The sequence below is a fragment of the Manis pentadactyla genome, chromosome 5 (genome assembly GCF_030020395.1).
Source record: "Manis pentadactyla isolate mManPen7 chromosome 5, mManPen7.hap1, whole genome shotgun sequence".
NCBI classification, from domain to species: domain Eukaryota; kingdom Metazoa; phylum Chordata; class Mammalia; order Pholidota; family Manidae; genus Manis; species Manis pentadactyla.
Window position 1 is genome coordinate 34,140,097 of NC_080023.1, and position 16,896 is coordinate 34,156,992.

General features: G+C 43.0%; 1 protein-coding gene and 1 long non-coding RNA gene across 8 annotated transcripts in view; both read right to left on the reverse strand.

Moving 5' to 3' along the window:
• APBB2 (amyloid beta precursor protein binding family B member 2) overlaps nucleotides 1-16,896 on the reverse strand; it is a 395,114-nt gene that overhangs the window by 121,357 nt on the left and 256,861 nt on the right. For 5 of the 7 annotated variants that reach the window (XM_057502175.1, XM_057502176.1, XM_036908552.2 and 2 more), the window contains one exon: nucleotides 7,266-7,474. In XM_057502175.1, the coding sequence (XP_057358158.1) occupies nucleotides 7,266-7,474 (209 nt within the window). The remainder of the gene's footprint in view (nucleotides 1-7,265; nucleotides 7,475-16,896) is intronic. The other 2 variants (XM_036908553.2, XM_036908550.2) reach the window with 1 other exon arrangement.
• On the reverse strand, nucleotides 1,594-7,259 carry LOC130683781 (uncharacterized). Its single transcript, XR_008997725.1, has 2 exons — nucleotides 4,502-7,259; nucleotides 1,594-4,430 (listed from the first exon to the last, which is right to left on the reverse strand). It is a non-coding gene; the product is annotated as an uncharacterized LOC130683781 (long non-coding RNA).

A 16,896-nucleotide genomic window follows, 5' to 3' on the forward strand; every position in this document is an offset into this window, starting at 1 on the left:
TATTTTTTTTTTTAATAATCTCTTTGATTGAGCACAAGAGCAGGAATGCTTCCCAGCACCTTGTCTCTTTCCTTACTGTATCCCCCAAAGCAATGTTCGGTTTTCACTGAGAAGAAAATTAATAACCCAGGAGAGCTTAACCTGTCAACTGTGGGTGCCTGGGAACCCCTCAAAAGGGGGTGGGGTTTTATGTGTTTTCTTGGGGAGAAGATCCCCTCTTTTCTCATATTTTCAGAGGGTCCAGTGACCAAGAAAAGTTTAGAATCACCATCAGAGGGGGGCTCACAATAAGGACCTGAATCATCAAAAAATTTAAGCTAGGGTTTCTTTTTAAAAAGGAAAACAAGCATCTTTGACCCACACTGTCATCACTGGTGACACATGTGAGCAATGTTTGTTTTTCACTTAAGTTGAATATTGAAAAAGAATATCAGGTGGTGAACTAGGAAGGCTCAAGGCAGCTGTATTCTTGTGGAGAAGCTTTAAAAAAAACAGTAGGTGTCGGACAAGAGGAACCTGGAATCAGAAATTATGCTCAAAAGACACTATGTTGGGAGTAGGAGAGTATTTTTTAAAACAGGTATTTGGAAAAGTCTTTGGCATTCGATTAAAACAGTTGCGTGTGTGTGGGGTGTGTGTGTGGGGAAGTGGGGGTTAAATGTTTTTAAGTATTTACTCTTTGGACATAGAGGTCCCTGTAAGGTAAGGTTGATTAGAGTTCTAAGACTACATGAATCTAGCTCTTATGCTGTGGAGACATGAGCCAGCTGGCGAATTTCCAGCAATCATCTTTTATAGATTTAAATAAACAAAGGCCTCATACAGTGATTCTGCAAAAGCCAAAATAACATGGGTACTCCTACAGAAACCCTTTGGTGCAAAACTTAAAGAAGGGAAAAATGGGACCAACATTAAATGTTATGACTAAGCCAAAAGACTTTTTTTTCCTCTTATATTTAAAAGTATTCATTTTTTGGAAATTTTCTCCTCCTTAAAAATGAGTTTTCCTTTTTAGGGCAAGGAAGGACAAAAGCAATTTGTCTTACATTTTAAGAACTACATATTCTATCCACCAAATTATTTTTATTGGAAAGAGAGAATACAACATTTTAGCTAATCAATTAAAAAAAAAACCTAACAGAGATTCTTTGGTTCTACAGAAAGTTTGCAGTCACCCCACTCTGCAGTCTGGGTGGAGGGAGTGCGAGATAAAGGAGAGAAGGGGCAAAGAGAGGGACAGTAAGAGAGGGAAAGGCCGGTGGCAAAGACAGAAAGAGAAGAAAGGAAGGGAAAGAACAACAGAGGCTGTCTTCCATGAGTAAGGACCTCCTGACTGATAATCTTCCAGGTGATGCAGCTCACGCCCTGAACAGCAGAGTGACGTTCTGGTGGCAGAGCTCCAGCCTGGGATGCATCCTCCTGGTGCTTTGTCCTGACCTTGTGCAGGCTGCAGTGCCTTCCCCTAAGTACATGAATTCCAGGAGAGCCTTGGAGCCTCAGCAACTCAGACACAGTGTGTCCATGAGGATCAGCCCAGCGCCCAGAGCATGATGCCCATCATGACCCTTCGTGACCTTTCAGTGTGGTGCCCTCTGTGACCACGCAGCAGAAGCTGTGTGAGCCTGGGCCCACTCAGGGAATCCAACTGTATAACCTTGACTACTGAGACTTTCCTTCTTCCATGTTTCTCTTCTGGGATCTTAGAAAGAAATTCCACAAATCAAACAAAAACAATGCCGTGTCCTGCTGGAAAAAAAGCTAATATTGGAGTTGATCCTTTGACAGTGTCAACAGGGCATTCTTGAGGATGGGGCCTGATGGGATGAGAAGTCCCTATGAGACACTAAGAAAGTCTCTATGCAGTGCTGTCAAAATGCAAACTGGAGAGCAAGACTAGAGGTGGTGCTGGGGAGCCCTGGAGAGGGCAGAACACATGAACGTTCCACGGGCAGCAGCTGCAGTCACCACCTCCTTTTGCACATCAGAGGTTCTGGAGTCAACACGGCCTTCCGGAAAGCCCAGGTTCAGATCATGCATCTGCTCTGAGACCTCAGTGCCCTGCACCTCAAACAGAGCTAAGAAGCTCTTATTGCAGTGCGGACAAAGTGAGCTCAAGAACATCAGCCCTTAGCACAGGGCCTGGCTACCCAAAGGTGTCTGGGGCATGTCAGTTTCCTTATCCTCTACTCTCTCCACAGAGGAAAAAAACAAGGCCATCTGTAAGAACAAAAATTTAGGGGACCTATGGACTACAAAGATTTATGAACTATGCTTCTTAATCCTCCTCTGTCAAGACTTGAGCCTCAGTATGTGTGGCCTTGATGAGAAAAAGCAGAGCATCTGGAATCTTAGAATCCCAAGGAACACTGCCAGGCAGTGTTAAAGAACATTGTATGCCTACATGTATATTTTGTCTGTCTTTTTAAAATGTTTTCTGTGTTTTGTTGGGTGTAGCACTAAAGGAAGAACAGAGGTATGGTTTATCATGCAAACACAATCCAGAGAAGCAAATAAATAAATAAATAAAACTAGTAAACAGATTGACAAATGCCTGTGCAAATGAATTAGTCTCTGAGCAGCAGCACAATGCACAAACATAAACCAGAGGAGGGTCGGGAGATGCAGGGCCTAATGCTGGCTTTGCTGCTCCAGCAAGTCAACTAAGGGCTCTCTTGGCCATGAAGCTGGTTGATTGCTTCCTTTATTCCTTCAGCAAACACTTAATGAGCTTCATCATGTACTAGGCACTGTGCCAGATGCCAGGGACACAAGATGGAGGGATAGTCCTGACTCTGCAAGGAGAGAGAGACTGACATGCTGGAAGTAGTAATACTACAAAGAGACACTATGGACTAAAGGGTTTTCAAGTGGAGGGTAAGAGCAATAATTCTCAGGAGGTGCTGGGGTGAGGCCCAAGAGGAAGTGACATAGAAATAAAGACAGGGAAACTAGGTCCACTGGAGGACTAGCTCTTGCACGTAGTCAGCATAGGATTAGCTAGAAAGCTTATGATAAAGGCAGATTTCCAGGTCCCACTAAGTCTAGCTCAGTGGCTTGGGGTAGGAAGAAGGAATTAATATGTTCTACAAGCCCCAGAGGTAATCCCGGCTGCAGTCCTTCGCTCACAGGTTCAGAAAGAAATACTGCCATAGCATTTGATAGGCCCTTCTTGATAGGCCCTTGCCAGCCTTAAAATGTCATGATTTCTAGATCAGAAAAATAAGTTCAGTAAAAGGATAGAAGAATGGCCCTTTATGTTGTCATCTTTTTTCTATGAACATATGAGAGTCTACAAGTTCTAATATCATAATGGGTTTTGCCCCTCCTAGGGAGTTAGCTACACAGGCCCCCACACACTCCAGGAGAAATGCAGCAAGACTGAGTGAATTATGATCTAGAAAAGATCACAGTCCCGAGAAACAATTCCACCTTCCTTCAGACGCACTTTCTCCTCCACACTCTCTTCTTAAGGAACCAGGGAACGCCATTAAGTTGGAAAGATTATAAGCAAGATTTGCCTATGGAACAATAGTTATTCACAAAACTATTTTGTGTGGATCTCCTAAAATTTGACAACTATGTAATTTGGGAGATATCAGTGGTTTGGGGGAAGATCTTCATGGGCCAAATTTCAGCAGCAAATGCTTCCTGGCTAGTTTATAAACTTTTGAAAATACTTCTGGCATGTGCAGAGGAAACATTATCCGCTGCGCTTAACACTTCCCCAGTGAACTTTGGAATGTGAAATGTAAAATTTTCAAACTGTAAGGAAGCCTTCAGTCCTAAACTTTTGTGAAGCTTAGTCAACAGATTTTGGCATTTATTTTATTTTATTTTTTTAAAACCAGCTCAGGAAAAAAGCTGAATAAAATATGCATTTCTAACATGACATATTACATATTTCTTCTCACTCTTAACATTCTGCTTTCTCTCATGTTTCCGAATTAGTTGAAATAGATTTTAATGAGGGATCAAAGAAACAGTGTCAGAGAAATAATCATTTTTCTTCAATTGACATTAGCACCTGAAACAATGTTGTCAAGAGAAGTCATTTTCTAGAAGGCTCTGCAAGTGACACAGCCATCCTCAGGATGATGTGAAGAGATTCAAGATGCTCCCAGCCTCCTGATGTGCACCACCATGAAGCTTCAGGTAGAGATGGGGGTCAGGAGACCATCTTTCAAGTTTGACTCCACCATGTATTAGGTGTGTGACCTTGGGCAAGCTTCTTCACCTGTGTCTCAGTGTTGTCAAATGTAAAAAGAAAATGACAACTTTAATACCAGATGAACAGGGTTTTAAGAGGAGTCATGAGATAAGGTGTGAGCCCGGCACTGTAAACACTCAGTTACCCTCAGTGCCTCTGGTTTAATGTCCATGTCAGTTTCTGCGTGTTCTGGATAAGTGGCAGGCTAGGACTTTTCCCCTCTCTACCCAAAATAGTTTTGAGATCCACACAAAATAGTTTTGTGAATAACTATTGTTCCATAGGCAAATCAACTCTACCCTTCCTCTTCAATCTACCTGTTCATCCCTTTGCTTCTATGATTTTAATCCACTGCCTTTTGAACTTACTTGATTCTTTGACTAAATGGATGGCCTTATGTACAGGGGGAAATGTGTATGACATGAACAATCGAAAGGCTGATCTGAAGAACATCTATTTCGTAAGTCTGTTAAAGTGCTGGATATAAGCCACGTCCTCTCTATGTATCTTCAAAATTACACATCTGTTAACAAAGTTCCCTGGAGGCATAAGACTTTCTCATCACGATAGCATGGTCAGCAGCAGGAGAGAGAATGGGACAAGGCACAGGAAGGGAATCCACATAGTGTTGGGGGCAGAGCTCAAGATCTAGAGTCAGAGCCCTGGACACGTGTCCATCCTTATGCCCGCTGTGTGGTCACTCAACTCACTGAGCCTCAGTAAAGCCTTTTCTTAAATGGAGAACATAATAGCTGTCTTCTCTGCCACATGAGAGTCTTGAAGGAAATAAACGATATGACATTTATGAAAACACACTGAAAGCTACAATATCATGAATAGCAGCAGGGAGGGGAGTGAGTGGGGATGCATGAGAGAAACACTGAACTTCTGGAGAGGAGGCAGGGAGGGCTGCAGGACACAGTGTGACCTGGGAAGGCTGAGCTCTGGGCGGGATGGGACTGGGAGCGGGTTAGAGAAGGGGAAGAACAGGCAGGAGCAGCCACTGCAAGGCAGCTCAGGGATTAGAAACGAACTCTGCTACCTGACAGTTTTCCCAGGCCCACCTGCGCTGCATTCTTCCCAAGCCTTCTTGCAGAAAACGGGGAAGGGAAAGTCTACCATAGTAAGTGAAATAAGAATCCTTGGGAGCCGCGTAAGCCTTGGGATGTGCTCTTTGGACTTTATCACACCCCCACCATGGCCTCAGGAGGCAGGCTTTCAGGACTTCATTTCTTCCCCATACAGAGGACAGGAGGTTCACTGAACAGAAACAGTAATTCAAAGTGAGTCTAATCTCCTCACCTCTGGGATAATGCAAAAGCAGAATAGGGTGAAATCCCAAAGCCAGCAAAGTTGGTGAGAATCCCAGGCTAGGATTCAGGAGGATTCAGGAACTCTGACTTCCAGACCCAGTGCTACCACTGCTCACTAACCTCTCTGCATCTCGGTTCCCTGACTTTAACACATGGATTCTGGTATCAGATGATCCCCTCCCACCCCAGTATTCTGTAGTTGTAGGGCACTTCCTGTGGGTGAAGAACATTAAAGGGAGGCACTAGGGAAAAGAAGCCCTGGAATTAAGAAAGAGATGCTAGCAGATATGTCAAGAGAAAGGATGTACAGGTAAGGAAGAGAGAGGATATATGTTCCCTCGCAAAGAGCAGAGGCTGCATGCCATGTTGACCTGCTCGGCTTCTGGGAGGCCACTCTGTGGTCCAGCTAGAAACGCCAAGATGCAATTGGGCTGGGGTAGGAAGAGGACTCCATTCATGCTAAGCTCCTTGAGGACCAGGACTGTGTTGGTTCATCTTTATTCCCTAGCATACATAACATGAGATGAATAAATGAATGGACTTTGCTCTGGAAGTAGGAATATTGTGCTTCAATAAAGAATAATCAAAATCACATAGCAACAAAATCCCACATGGCTCAGTGGTACTGAAGCATGTGCCTGACTATCAGGGTCAAATACCAACAAACCTAGGGCCCTGTCTATCAATGAGGGGATAGCTCACCCCAACCTATCACTTGATAGATGGAGAATCTGAGGCCCAGGCAGGGTAAGTGAGATGCCAAAACCCAGTTACAGCAGGAATGTGCTTGGAATATAGGTCTAACTGCATCCCAGTTGACAGCAAGTAAATAATCAAAGATGTAGGAAACAAGATGTTGCCTACTGTCAAAGACAGGCAGGGTGATTAACAGTTGCAAATATATAGAGAAGCTTCGCAGATAAGTTCCCTCCTTGTTCTCAAAGGAAAAGAAATGGGCTATTTAAAAAAACAAAAGACTGGGGTAGAAAAAGGCAGAAATGCCTGCCTGTAAGGGATCCAACCACCTGTCTCAAAAAAATCCATCACTTAATTGTGACCTTTTCCAACTGCAATTCTCTGGATTATTTTGTTATCAGGTTCACAAAGGCTCACTACAGGAATCTTTGTATTAATAAATACCACAGCAGAATCTTTTAATACCTCAACTCTTTGTTTAAATATCAGATTTCTTCCTCAGGGAAAGCAGAAATTTAGCTACTTATTTCTGAAATAATGTCACTTCCACTAAATAAACAGATCATTTTTGTAAAAAGATAGAAATTCAGCATTTAAGGGCTCTCAGGGGTTATTCTTACAGGCATCCTCTCAAGGCAATCAAATTAATCCAGGGCTAATAAGATATGCAGCAATTATAATACGTCTGGCCAAGAGACGTTCTTCTGCTTGTAAATATTTTATGGAGCCAGCACCACGCAGGGGCACCTAGAGTAAAGCATCACCTCCACGAGCCCCTTCTTAGCCACTTCTCATTCATCAGTCCCACTTACTTTCTGTACCTGGAATGGTGTTTCAAGAGACCAAAGCCACTAAAAAATGAAAACATCCCTGGAAGGTGGTATTCACACTATTTACTAAGGGGAAACATTTCTGAAGTGTCAGATGCAACATGCATGATAATTAAAATGCTTACCTTGATGACCTGTTGGGGCAGAAGCAATAAGCCTAAACAGAAATCACAAGCTACATTCACTTTACCAAGCTGTTAAAAAGATACTCCATTTTACCTCGTTCTCTGGGGTGGGAGATGGTGTTACAGAACTAAGTGACCCTTTCCTAGAATCCTGAAGGTCTGCTGGGATGGAGACAGGGCGCTCCCACTGAGTCGTCCCTGTTGGTATGTGCCAGTAATAGGTCCCAGCGATGTCACTGATTCTTTTCCAACCAGGTGGCAAATCTGGATCGGTCTGAAAGGAGTGATCACTCCATATGTCTGCTGGGAAATGGAAAAAAAAGACAGGGTTTTGAAAAAAGAGGAAACAACGACAGCCTTCTGATTTCAGTACCAACAGTCAGGAAAATTTCATAGGCAGGTGAGTCCACAGCCCAAATGAGAACTAACGCCATTCTATGACACCAAGTATGGTAGGATGGGCAATATGGAAAGAAATATGGAAAGAGTGAGCTGGAAAGGAAGGTTGATACTTGATAATATGGACATAAAGAACCCATTATCAAGTCATCTTACAGCTCCAAGAACCCTACGGACAAGCAACAGTTGGTCTAGCCAGAATCAACTACCTGAGCAAAGTTTTCATGGATACACATAAAATCTGCTGAGTCACTTTTTAAATTAGTCAGATTTACTGGTTGGCATCTTATACCATTCCCAGCAGTGAGAACAACTCTAACTTTCTTTAACCAACTTATTATAAATGAGTGCTGATTTTATATCTTTTAATTTGCTTTAATAGCTCTAAATATCTACAAAGTAGCAATGTCTTTTGTAGTACTCCAGAATTCTAAATTGCACATAAGAGATTTCCAAGGAAGGTGGACTGGAAATGTCTTGGAATGCAAAAACGGAGATTGACTTTAAAAACAGGCCAGTAATGTAAATACATCAAGGAGGGTGAATGTGAAAGACAACAGAGAATGGTGGGGACTGTGGCAAACTGGCAAGCATCTGCAAAGTCCAAAGGCATTTAAATTCAAAAAATAATTTTTTACACAGTGCTGTGGGACTAAATAAAATACATCCACTGGGCAACTACAGTCATCCCTGGCCTGTATTAATATATCAGTTTACTGAATAACTATTTGTTTTTTAAGATCTCATTTTGGGCCTTCTTTGGGTTGACTATGACATGGGCTAAAAAGCTAGAGAAGAGAGAAGCCGAGTAGACTAGGAGACCCATACAGATGGAGGCATAACAGAGGAACACAGGCAGCTCTACTGACGTACACAGGTGGAAAAATTTAAGAAACCTGTGCTCTAAATCTGGGGATCACTTTATCCTAAAGATTAGGCCCTTTTCTATGTGGTCACTTGAAGAGGCTGGAGCGCTTTACATCAATTCAAAGAGAAAGTGAGGGCCTGTTCTGTGCAGATGTCACTGTATCATGTGGGCAGGCATCACTGAGGCTGCTGCAGCAGCAACAAGGAAAAAAAGGAGCCAAACAAAGAGGTTGATTAAGACTATGGGCACAGATGTGCATTCATGGATGGTTGGGCATCGCAGCATTCACTTTTCTCATTTAAATCTGCAAGAGGCAAAACTGCCACTTGTCTCAAATTACGATGGAAATTTCCCCTCCCCCTACAGGAAATTAAGCATGATTAAATAATTTCAAGTTACCCAAATTTTTCAGCAACAACGCAAAACAAACATGTGTATATATGCTCCTTCGTCCTGTCTCGTTTTTTGGGGGTGGAGGAGTAATTCCTGCTGTTTTTTGTTTTCAACATCTCAACTGGGACAAAAAGGTACAATCCACAGGGCCCAGGATTCAGTTGGAGAACACCCTATCAGGAGCGTTCCCTTGTCCCATTCTAGTGGCCTACAGACAACCAGCTCTGGGGGTAGAAACTGAAAGAACAAAAAAAGGCTGCTAGTTACCATGCATGTGGTTTTTGAGGTCTGAGGGCCTGAATTTACACATTCATCCTAGCTGTTTCTACAGCTGGGACATTAGCATATATGAAGAATAGCTGCATACCACTGTTAGCATATGAAACCACGTCAGACCAAGGACAGAGACCAAGGTCACTGTGTGAGGTGGCACCTCAAGGGCAAGCATGAGGGGGGCTTTGGGCTGCGTGGCAGGAACTGAGCTCTTCTGTCTTCAACCAGACCCACCCACTTATATTTGGTTTACAGTCTGAGTTTCTGCTGAAATTTTTGTTGGAATAAAAATTTAAAGGGGGGGTTGACTCTGCTGCTAAAAATTGACAGTGATGATGGAAGAAATGAGGTGAGCATCTCTACAGTATTATTCACAGTTCCAGAATCATTTATAGAATCCCTCCCACATCATCCCACACTGGTTGTAAGGGATGTAAGCCCTGTGAGGGCAAGCAGACATCATACCTGTCTTGTTCACCATCATATTATCAGCACCTAGCATGGCAGGTGTTCAATAACAAGTTGGATGGATAGATGGAGGATGGATGGATAGATGAATAGATGGAAGGAAGGAAGAATGGTTAAAGAAGGGAATGAATGAATGAAGTCCTTGAATGATGGGAAATGGAATTTGGCACTTAGCAAAAGAGGAATCGTGAAGAAATCAGTTCTGTACAATTTCACAAAACAGAGTGACCTCACAAGCCCCAGGACCGTGAAGTTTTAGTTTAGAGCAGTGTTTACTTCCCTGGATGGTGTATGTGAATGTTCTTATGGATAAAAATATGTATATATAATATGATAGAGTGGGAAGAGTCCTGGGCTGGAAGCCAAGAGGCTTTTAGATGAGATTTTGTTTACTGACAGGTTCCTTAAGGAATAGTGAGGAATATGCCTTGTGAGGTGCCTTGGCCTTATTGCACTTCATTTTGTTTAACCTTCCCAGCCCCAATTTGCTGTTTTCCTCCATAAAACTATGTGCACGTTTACATGAGTGCTTGAGACCTCACTCGGCAGGTCGGCGGTGTTCAGCTGTCCATGAACTGAGGGGGGAACAGCAGTGCAGGCAGGGGGGAGCTCGGGTCCTTCCAAAGCCTCGGGCTACAGCATCACCACTTTCATCTGTTTTAAATATGAGACTTGTGTGTGTATTTTTCCTTGAAAACAGGGATCAGTTGTTTTTTATTTATTTTTTAAATTTTTTATTAAGGTATGGTTGATATACACTCTTATGAAGGTTTCACATGAAAAAACAATGTGGTTACTACATTTACCTATATTATCAAGTCCCCACCCCTACCCCAATGCAGTCGCTGTCCATCAGTGTAGTAAGATGCCACAGATCCACTATGTGCCTTCTCTGTGCTACACTGTCTCCCCGTGAAGGGATCAGTTGTTTTTTACACATTTTTGCTTAACTACTGAAACCATAGCTAAGGCGAGAGTACAGGGGCCAGGACTGCTACCTGGCTATCAAGAAGCTGCTTCTGTTGCGTATTCATCAAAATACTGCAAAGCAGCTTAAAACGGTTGCACCGAAATGGGGACCACAGTGCATGTGACATGACAAAAAGCATACAGGCTAAATCAATATAGGGTATTACAGGAAAAGGTCTAATCCTGTCTGATTCTCAGAAAATTACATAGTGAAGCGCTGCTGAAGACAAAGGGCTGATGGTTTCATGGACCTTCTGATGCTCAGCAGTTTTTTGAGAAAATAAAAGCTGAATATCTGTCATGCACCCGTTCTCAACAGATCTGCTTAGACTTCTGAAATCACAACTTGGTATATTCGTTGTTTTCAATGTGGTATTCAGTAGGTATTCATAGCTGTCAGTAGGAATAACCTGAAAAACCTCCATATGGGAGAGGTTTTCTCTTACCAGGCGAGTTATCACACAGCAGCAGCCACCGGAGAACATGAGGCAAGCCACGGGATTCCATCTCAGAGTCACCCAAATTCAGGACTGGAACTCAGACCCACGGGGGCGGTTACTTTAGGGAAGTTTTATAGGAGAGTTAAAATGGCAAAATCTACATAAAGCCTGAAGAGTATTTTTAAACACACCAGTGAAACTAGAAACCAGTGAGCAAAGACTCTAGAGATAACAGTGGGCAGTGGTGTGGAAACCCAAGTGTGAACTCCATGAGGGGTCTTCCTAACTTGGCTCAGCCACCCACTCTCTGAACAACCTCAGATAAGCCACTCAAACTCGTTGGTCTTGGATGCTTTCTTATAAGATGGGAATCAAAACAGTTCTGACCTCACAAGGTAGCGTGCAAAATACTTGACTAAAGGTTGGCCTATGATGGGCATATGCACTAAATAAGTATTCTCTGCTATTGTTATTATCATTACTATTATTATATATTATAGGTCTTCAAATCTTATAAGGACTCTTTCCCTGGTGAGGAAGGTCAGCCAGACTCCCTGAGCAGGGCTGCATTCTGCGGAGCTGAGGGGTCAGAAAGACCAGGTTGTACACATGCCGCTGGCCAGCTGTCTCTGCTTCACAGATACCTTCTCTTTCTCCGAATGCCTGTTTGTGTCAGCTAATATGGAGGTAAGTTTTGTTATTTTTAAAAATAAAGTTTTATGTCTCCTGTTGTCTATTTCAAAGCAGATTTGCACATTTTTTCCTAGGCTTCTCTCAAACACAAACCATTCCCAAATGAATATAGTTGTCCTGTTATTTGTATGTCTCCAGTTTTCCCCCCACTGTGGGTCTGGGGCCTTCATTAGGAAAGAAGCTCCCCACCCTTAAAGTAAAGCATGTCTTTACATACATGACCACATTTAATGCTCACATCAATCCAAGCTAGACGGCTAGGGTATGAATATTAGCAAGCTAGGACAAGAATCGGGCCTTCAAGGCTTAACCGAAGTGCCGTTAGTGCTGCGGTGGGGTTCTGAGGGGCAGTAACCATAATACTGTCAACAAAAGGAAAAGTAACTGAATACTGATGCTGACTGGGGGCCAGATTTCCCAGATCCTTTATTGCTTCTTTCTTGCAGGAGCTGGTGGGATGTCCACAGCCGCCCTGGTTGGGGCACACTATTGTTACCCCTGTTTCTAAGGCTCAGAGAGGAGAGCAGTTTGGCTTAAAGCCAAGGAGGTAAACTATGTCCCTATGTAGAAATAGATTTTACTTTTTCAGAGACCTCAGAAAAACCAGTGTGGACAGTTTGGGGGAATTTGGAAGGTAAGAGTGGAAACCAAAGAAAAAACACAATGGCTGCAGATCCGAAGCTGTGAGACCAGCCAGCTGACCTGACCACGGGCAAACGGCCATTGAGAGAGCACCAAGATTGTCCTCTGGGAACTGGCCCTGACCCCTGAACTAGCCCAGGCTGGGGACATGTCCAATGCATGTTCCTTCATGTAGGGCCCTCCCTGCCGTGCCTCCCTCTTAATTCTTCTTCCAGCAAATCCTGCAGCCATTCCAGCTGGCCCACACATCTATACACCTCCCATCAGAAGCCTTAGGATCAAATTCCACCCTCAGGCAAGATGCTGAGCCTAAGATCCACTTACTTCTCCCTCCTCCATTCCCCAAAAGACTTGCACCTAAGAAATTTATGGTCACCACTGTGTCTCACTGAAGGCACTGTCATGGGCTAGTGGGACAGCAGAGTTAGGAGCTGAAAGCCACAGGTATCCTTTCAAAGTGGCTCTGTGGTCCTTCATTGTTTGTCGGTTTATTTGGAAGGAGAGCCTACAAGTCAGAATGTAGAAATAGCAAGGCTGAGAAACCCAGAAAGCCCCTCTTGTGCTGGCAGCCTCGTGAGCCAAGAGCAAGGCTTGGTGCGGGAACCAGCAGCCCATCTGAGAGGGCGAGGGTGACCCTCCTAGCCCCCTCAGGTGCCAGGGCCACTGGTCTGGCCCTCCCCACTCTCCTCCCCGTGGGGCATGTGTGCGAGGCAAGCCAGCTTCTAATCACCCTCTACCCTGGGCTCACTTGCAGAATCCCAAGGGTCAAATGAAAACCTATTAGCATCTAGCAGCAGCTGGAAATGTCTTCTGCTCCGGAGGCCACAGGAAGGAGGAACGGGTGAGCTGCGATTCTAAATTTGGCAAGGTCTGCAGTGCAGAGCACAAAAGGTCTCCCTTAGGTCCTCAGAATAGAACTCACTCCCTTCCTCAACATCTGTGCACCCCGTACCTTCTGTGTCCAAGGCACGGAATACGGGGGTGGGAGGAAAGAGGAGATAGATTAATTCATTCAACAAATATTTCCTGTCTACTCTGTGCCGGGCATTGTTTTGGGGCTGGGGATGCAGATATCATCAGATAGACCGTGTCCTGCATCAGACACATGGGGCAGTGGTTCTCAAGCACCAGAATCATCTGAAGAACCTGCTGGAATTCATGGGCTGGGCACCACCACCAGAGTTTCTGACTCAGTAGGTCTGGGGTGGGGCCCAAGAACTTGCCTTTCTAACATCCCCACGTGGTGTGCTGATTTCATGGTGCTGGCTTGGGGCTACACTTTTTAAGAACTACTGGCCTAGTAAAACAGAAGAGTTAGTCATTTCCTGCACTGGACTCCATCTACCTACCGGCTTCATGGAATTAAAAAGTGAATGCATGTTCAATCATTCCTTCCTTCCTTCATTCACTCTTCTGCATTGAGGGTCTCCTACAAATGCCATGTACTACTCTAGAAGCTGAGAATACAGTAGCGAATAAAGGAGGAAACTGGGTAACAGTCAATCATGTCTAGGGATTGGGGCAGGCTACTTGGTCATGGTGGTCTGGGAAGGTCTCTGAGGAATGATGTCTCCCTAAACTAGAAGGGGCCAGTCCTGAGAAGAGACTAGAGAACAGTGCTCCAGCAGCAGGAACAGCCAGTTTAACCGCCATGTGGCAGGAAGAGACTGTCATTCTTACAGCAGAAAAGTCACTTGAGTGAGGGAAAAGTGGTCTAGGATAAGATTTAAGACCACAGGGGCTAAGAATTCACTCTCTATGCAAAGGAAAACTCTTGAAGGCCTTGCATGATCTGTGTTTTCAAACTCAGAAGCCTAATGTGCACAATGCTTCCCATTGTTGCAGAAAGAAAATTTCTCTTCTTCAGTCTTAGTTACAGCTGCTAAGGAATAGAAATATTTAACACTGTATGCGCATTCCGAGACCCAAAGAATAACCTCTCTCAGACTTTTCTGATACCTTTGGACACATCTTGATAACAGTTGGATGAAACGAACAGAGATAGGCCACAGATGCTCACAGACGCAGTTCAAAGCTCAGGTGGCCTGATGCTGAGACGCTGAGTGCAGTCCTCAGAGAAGGCGGTTGGCGGCGCCACTCTCCCTGCTCAGGGCTGCGCCTGCCTCTCTAAGGACTTGCTGCAAATAAAACACTGGACGCTATTTCCCCTTTCCCCCTTTTTTCATAAAAGTGGAAATCTTCTTTGGATTTCTTTTGGTTGGCAAAAAAGGATACTAACGTGAGACTTCTGTAAGAGTGAAGTGACAAAACTTGAACTTCTGAAAAGCAGGGGATACCTATGTTTGAATTTAGCTCTAAAACTCTTTCTGATCACCTGGTGGTCTGCTTCCATGGCCTCGCTCCTTTCTTCTCTCACTTCTTAGTTCCTTTATTTTTTCTGGACCCCAAACTTGATTGCCAGAATACAAGGCCCTTCTTGTCCTTCAACCGCATCACCAACTTGTGAAGATAATGCCACAGAGCCAGGACTCCAGGTCTAGTTCATTTATTATAGTTGTGCTGAGGGTTCCAAGTGGCATACAGAGGCTGCTTAGAATTTGGTGTGACGTTGTTCTCAGCCACAGGAACCAGCAAAAACAACTACAGAAACAAAGGCACAAGCCCCAAGTGTCCAAAATCTGTGAGTTCTCAGAATTCTGACCTGCCAGCCTGCCAGACACAGCGCAGCCTGAACAGTTTCAGGGCCTCTTCCATTTCCTGGCATTTATTTCTAAGTCATAACTGAGATCCTGAAATGTCTATCACATCCTTAGAAAAATTATGTTGTACTCAATTGCACTTTCCTGTGGTGGCATTCCTTTAACAGTTATAACAGAACTTTCAACAGTTATTGGAGTGTTAACTTCCTAAACCTTTTTCCCAAAATTTTTCTTTAAAAATATTAGTATTAAGAGTTTTGAGTGTCCTTGGACTAGGGAGCAATTTGTAACTAAGGGTTTTTCTGTTAAAGATACTTGAGTAAATATTCCAAGAACTCACAATTAAAATGGTCCTCAAATTTAGGCCTTATAACACTACATTCTTTATATATTTTTATCAAGCATTTTGGCATACAATCAACACAAAATTTCTTAATTTAAACTCACTAGAGACAGTGGTTGCTGGGCTTATTCTACTAAATTCACTTCAGGGCCATAGTATTGTCACAGACAGGAGCTTTGGAGGAGGCCAATAGCCCTGAATCTCAGCTCCGAAGCTGGTGAGCTATGTGACCTCAGACAAGTGGCTTGATTTTTAATGGCCTGTCCACTCACTGTAGGGCCCAGATGATGACAGCCCCTGACTCACAGGGTCGATGCAGAACAAAGCACCAGTAGAAAGTCAGGCATGTAGTAGTCACTCAGTAAACATCTGTGAGTATTAGCTATTAACTGCTGCATTCAGTGTGGCTTTGGGGAGAAAAATATTCTGTAATACAGAACATTTTTGAAATGACATCAACCATAGTGCATTTCATTTAAAAAACTAAGATTTCGGAGAGTTTGCAACCACCAAACATGTTTTTATTATTAAAAAAGGCAGTTTTTATTTAGATCAAGAAAACTTGCTGACAATTCTGGCCACTCACATGTCAATTCAGAAACAATGTATCACATGAGAACACACTGGTTTGAGTATGTGGCACCTCTTTAATCAGCATGTGGCTCTTTCATGTCATATAGTTAAGCCAGTAAAGAAGCAGAAATGAAGTCAGAAAAAAATAGTTAATCTTAAGTGTACTTTATTATTTAAGGCATCCTTCGTTTGAGACTACTCTACCTCATGCCCTCATGCAGCAGTGTAAATAGTAACTGATTGATGTTGGTGGGAGATACAAGAGAAATTATGCCTCTCTGTTTCTAACCAAAATCAAAACACAATGCAGAAGTCAGAGACTCTGCAAAGACAAATTTAAAGACTAAAAAGCATGAGATGCAAGAATCTAAAAATTATCCCGAGGAAAAATTAGTATTCATAAATTCCATCCATCTGTGCATACCTATGCACACATACAGTTGAGGTTATTCATATGACCACAGAATTCATAAATCAGAAGGTCTCATTCTAAATAACTAAACACACAATAAATCATGCATTTTCTTACAAGTTATGAAAGGAGATATAAAGTCTTAAAATGACATGAAATATAACCCAAGAACACTATTTCCTTGCAGAGTATGTACAAAGTACAAGGTAACATAATTTACAACCACTTCTGAGAAGCCATAGGCTTAAAGGTCCTTCCCCATCCAAAAAAAACTTAAAAATAAAAACTTAAAACTTGAGTGAAGATTCATACTTTAAGAAAGCCAGAGGTCATCTCAGTAACCTCAATTTTGTTTTTCTAAGAAGTGCTGGAACAACCTTTATTAAAACCAACAAATCTCGAAACTTTAAAAGTTGAATCACAATAATGAATGGAGAATGGGTGCAGGTGGGCATGCTCTTAAAATCAGCAATTTTTTGATAATTCTAAAAAGTAATTATCATGATATATTTATATAAAATTACTAGACAGGTTTATTACTTTTTCCCCCCATTTTCTGACTATACCACCCATTTACTGAAGGGCAACACTA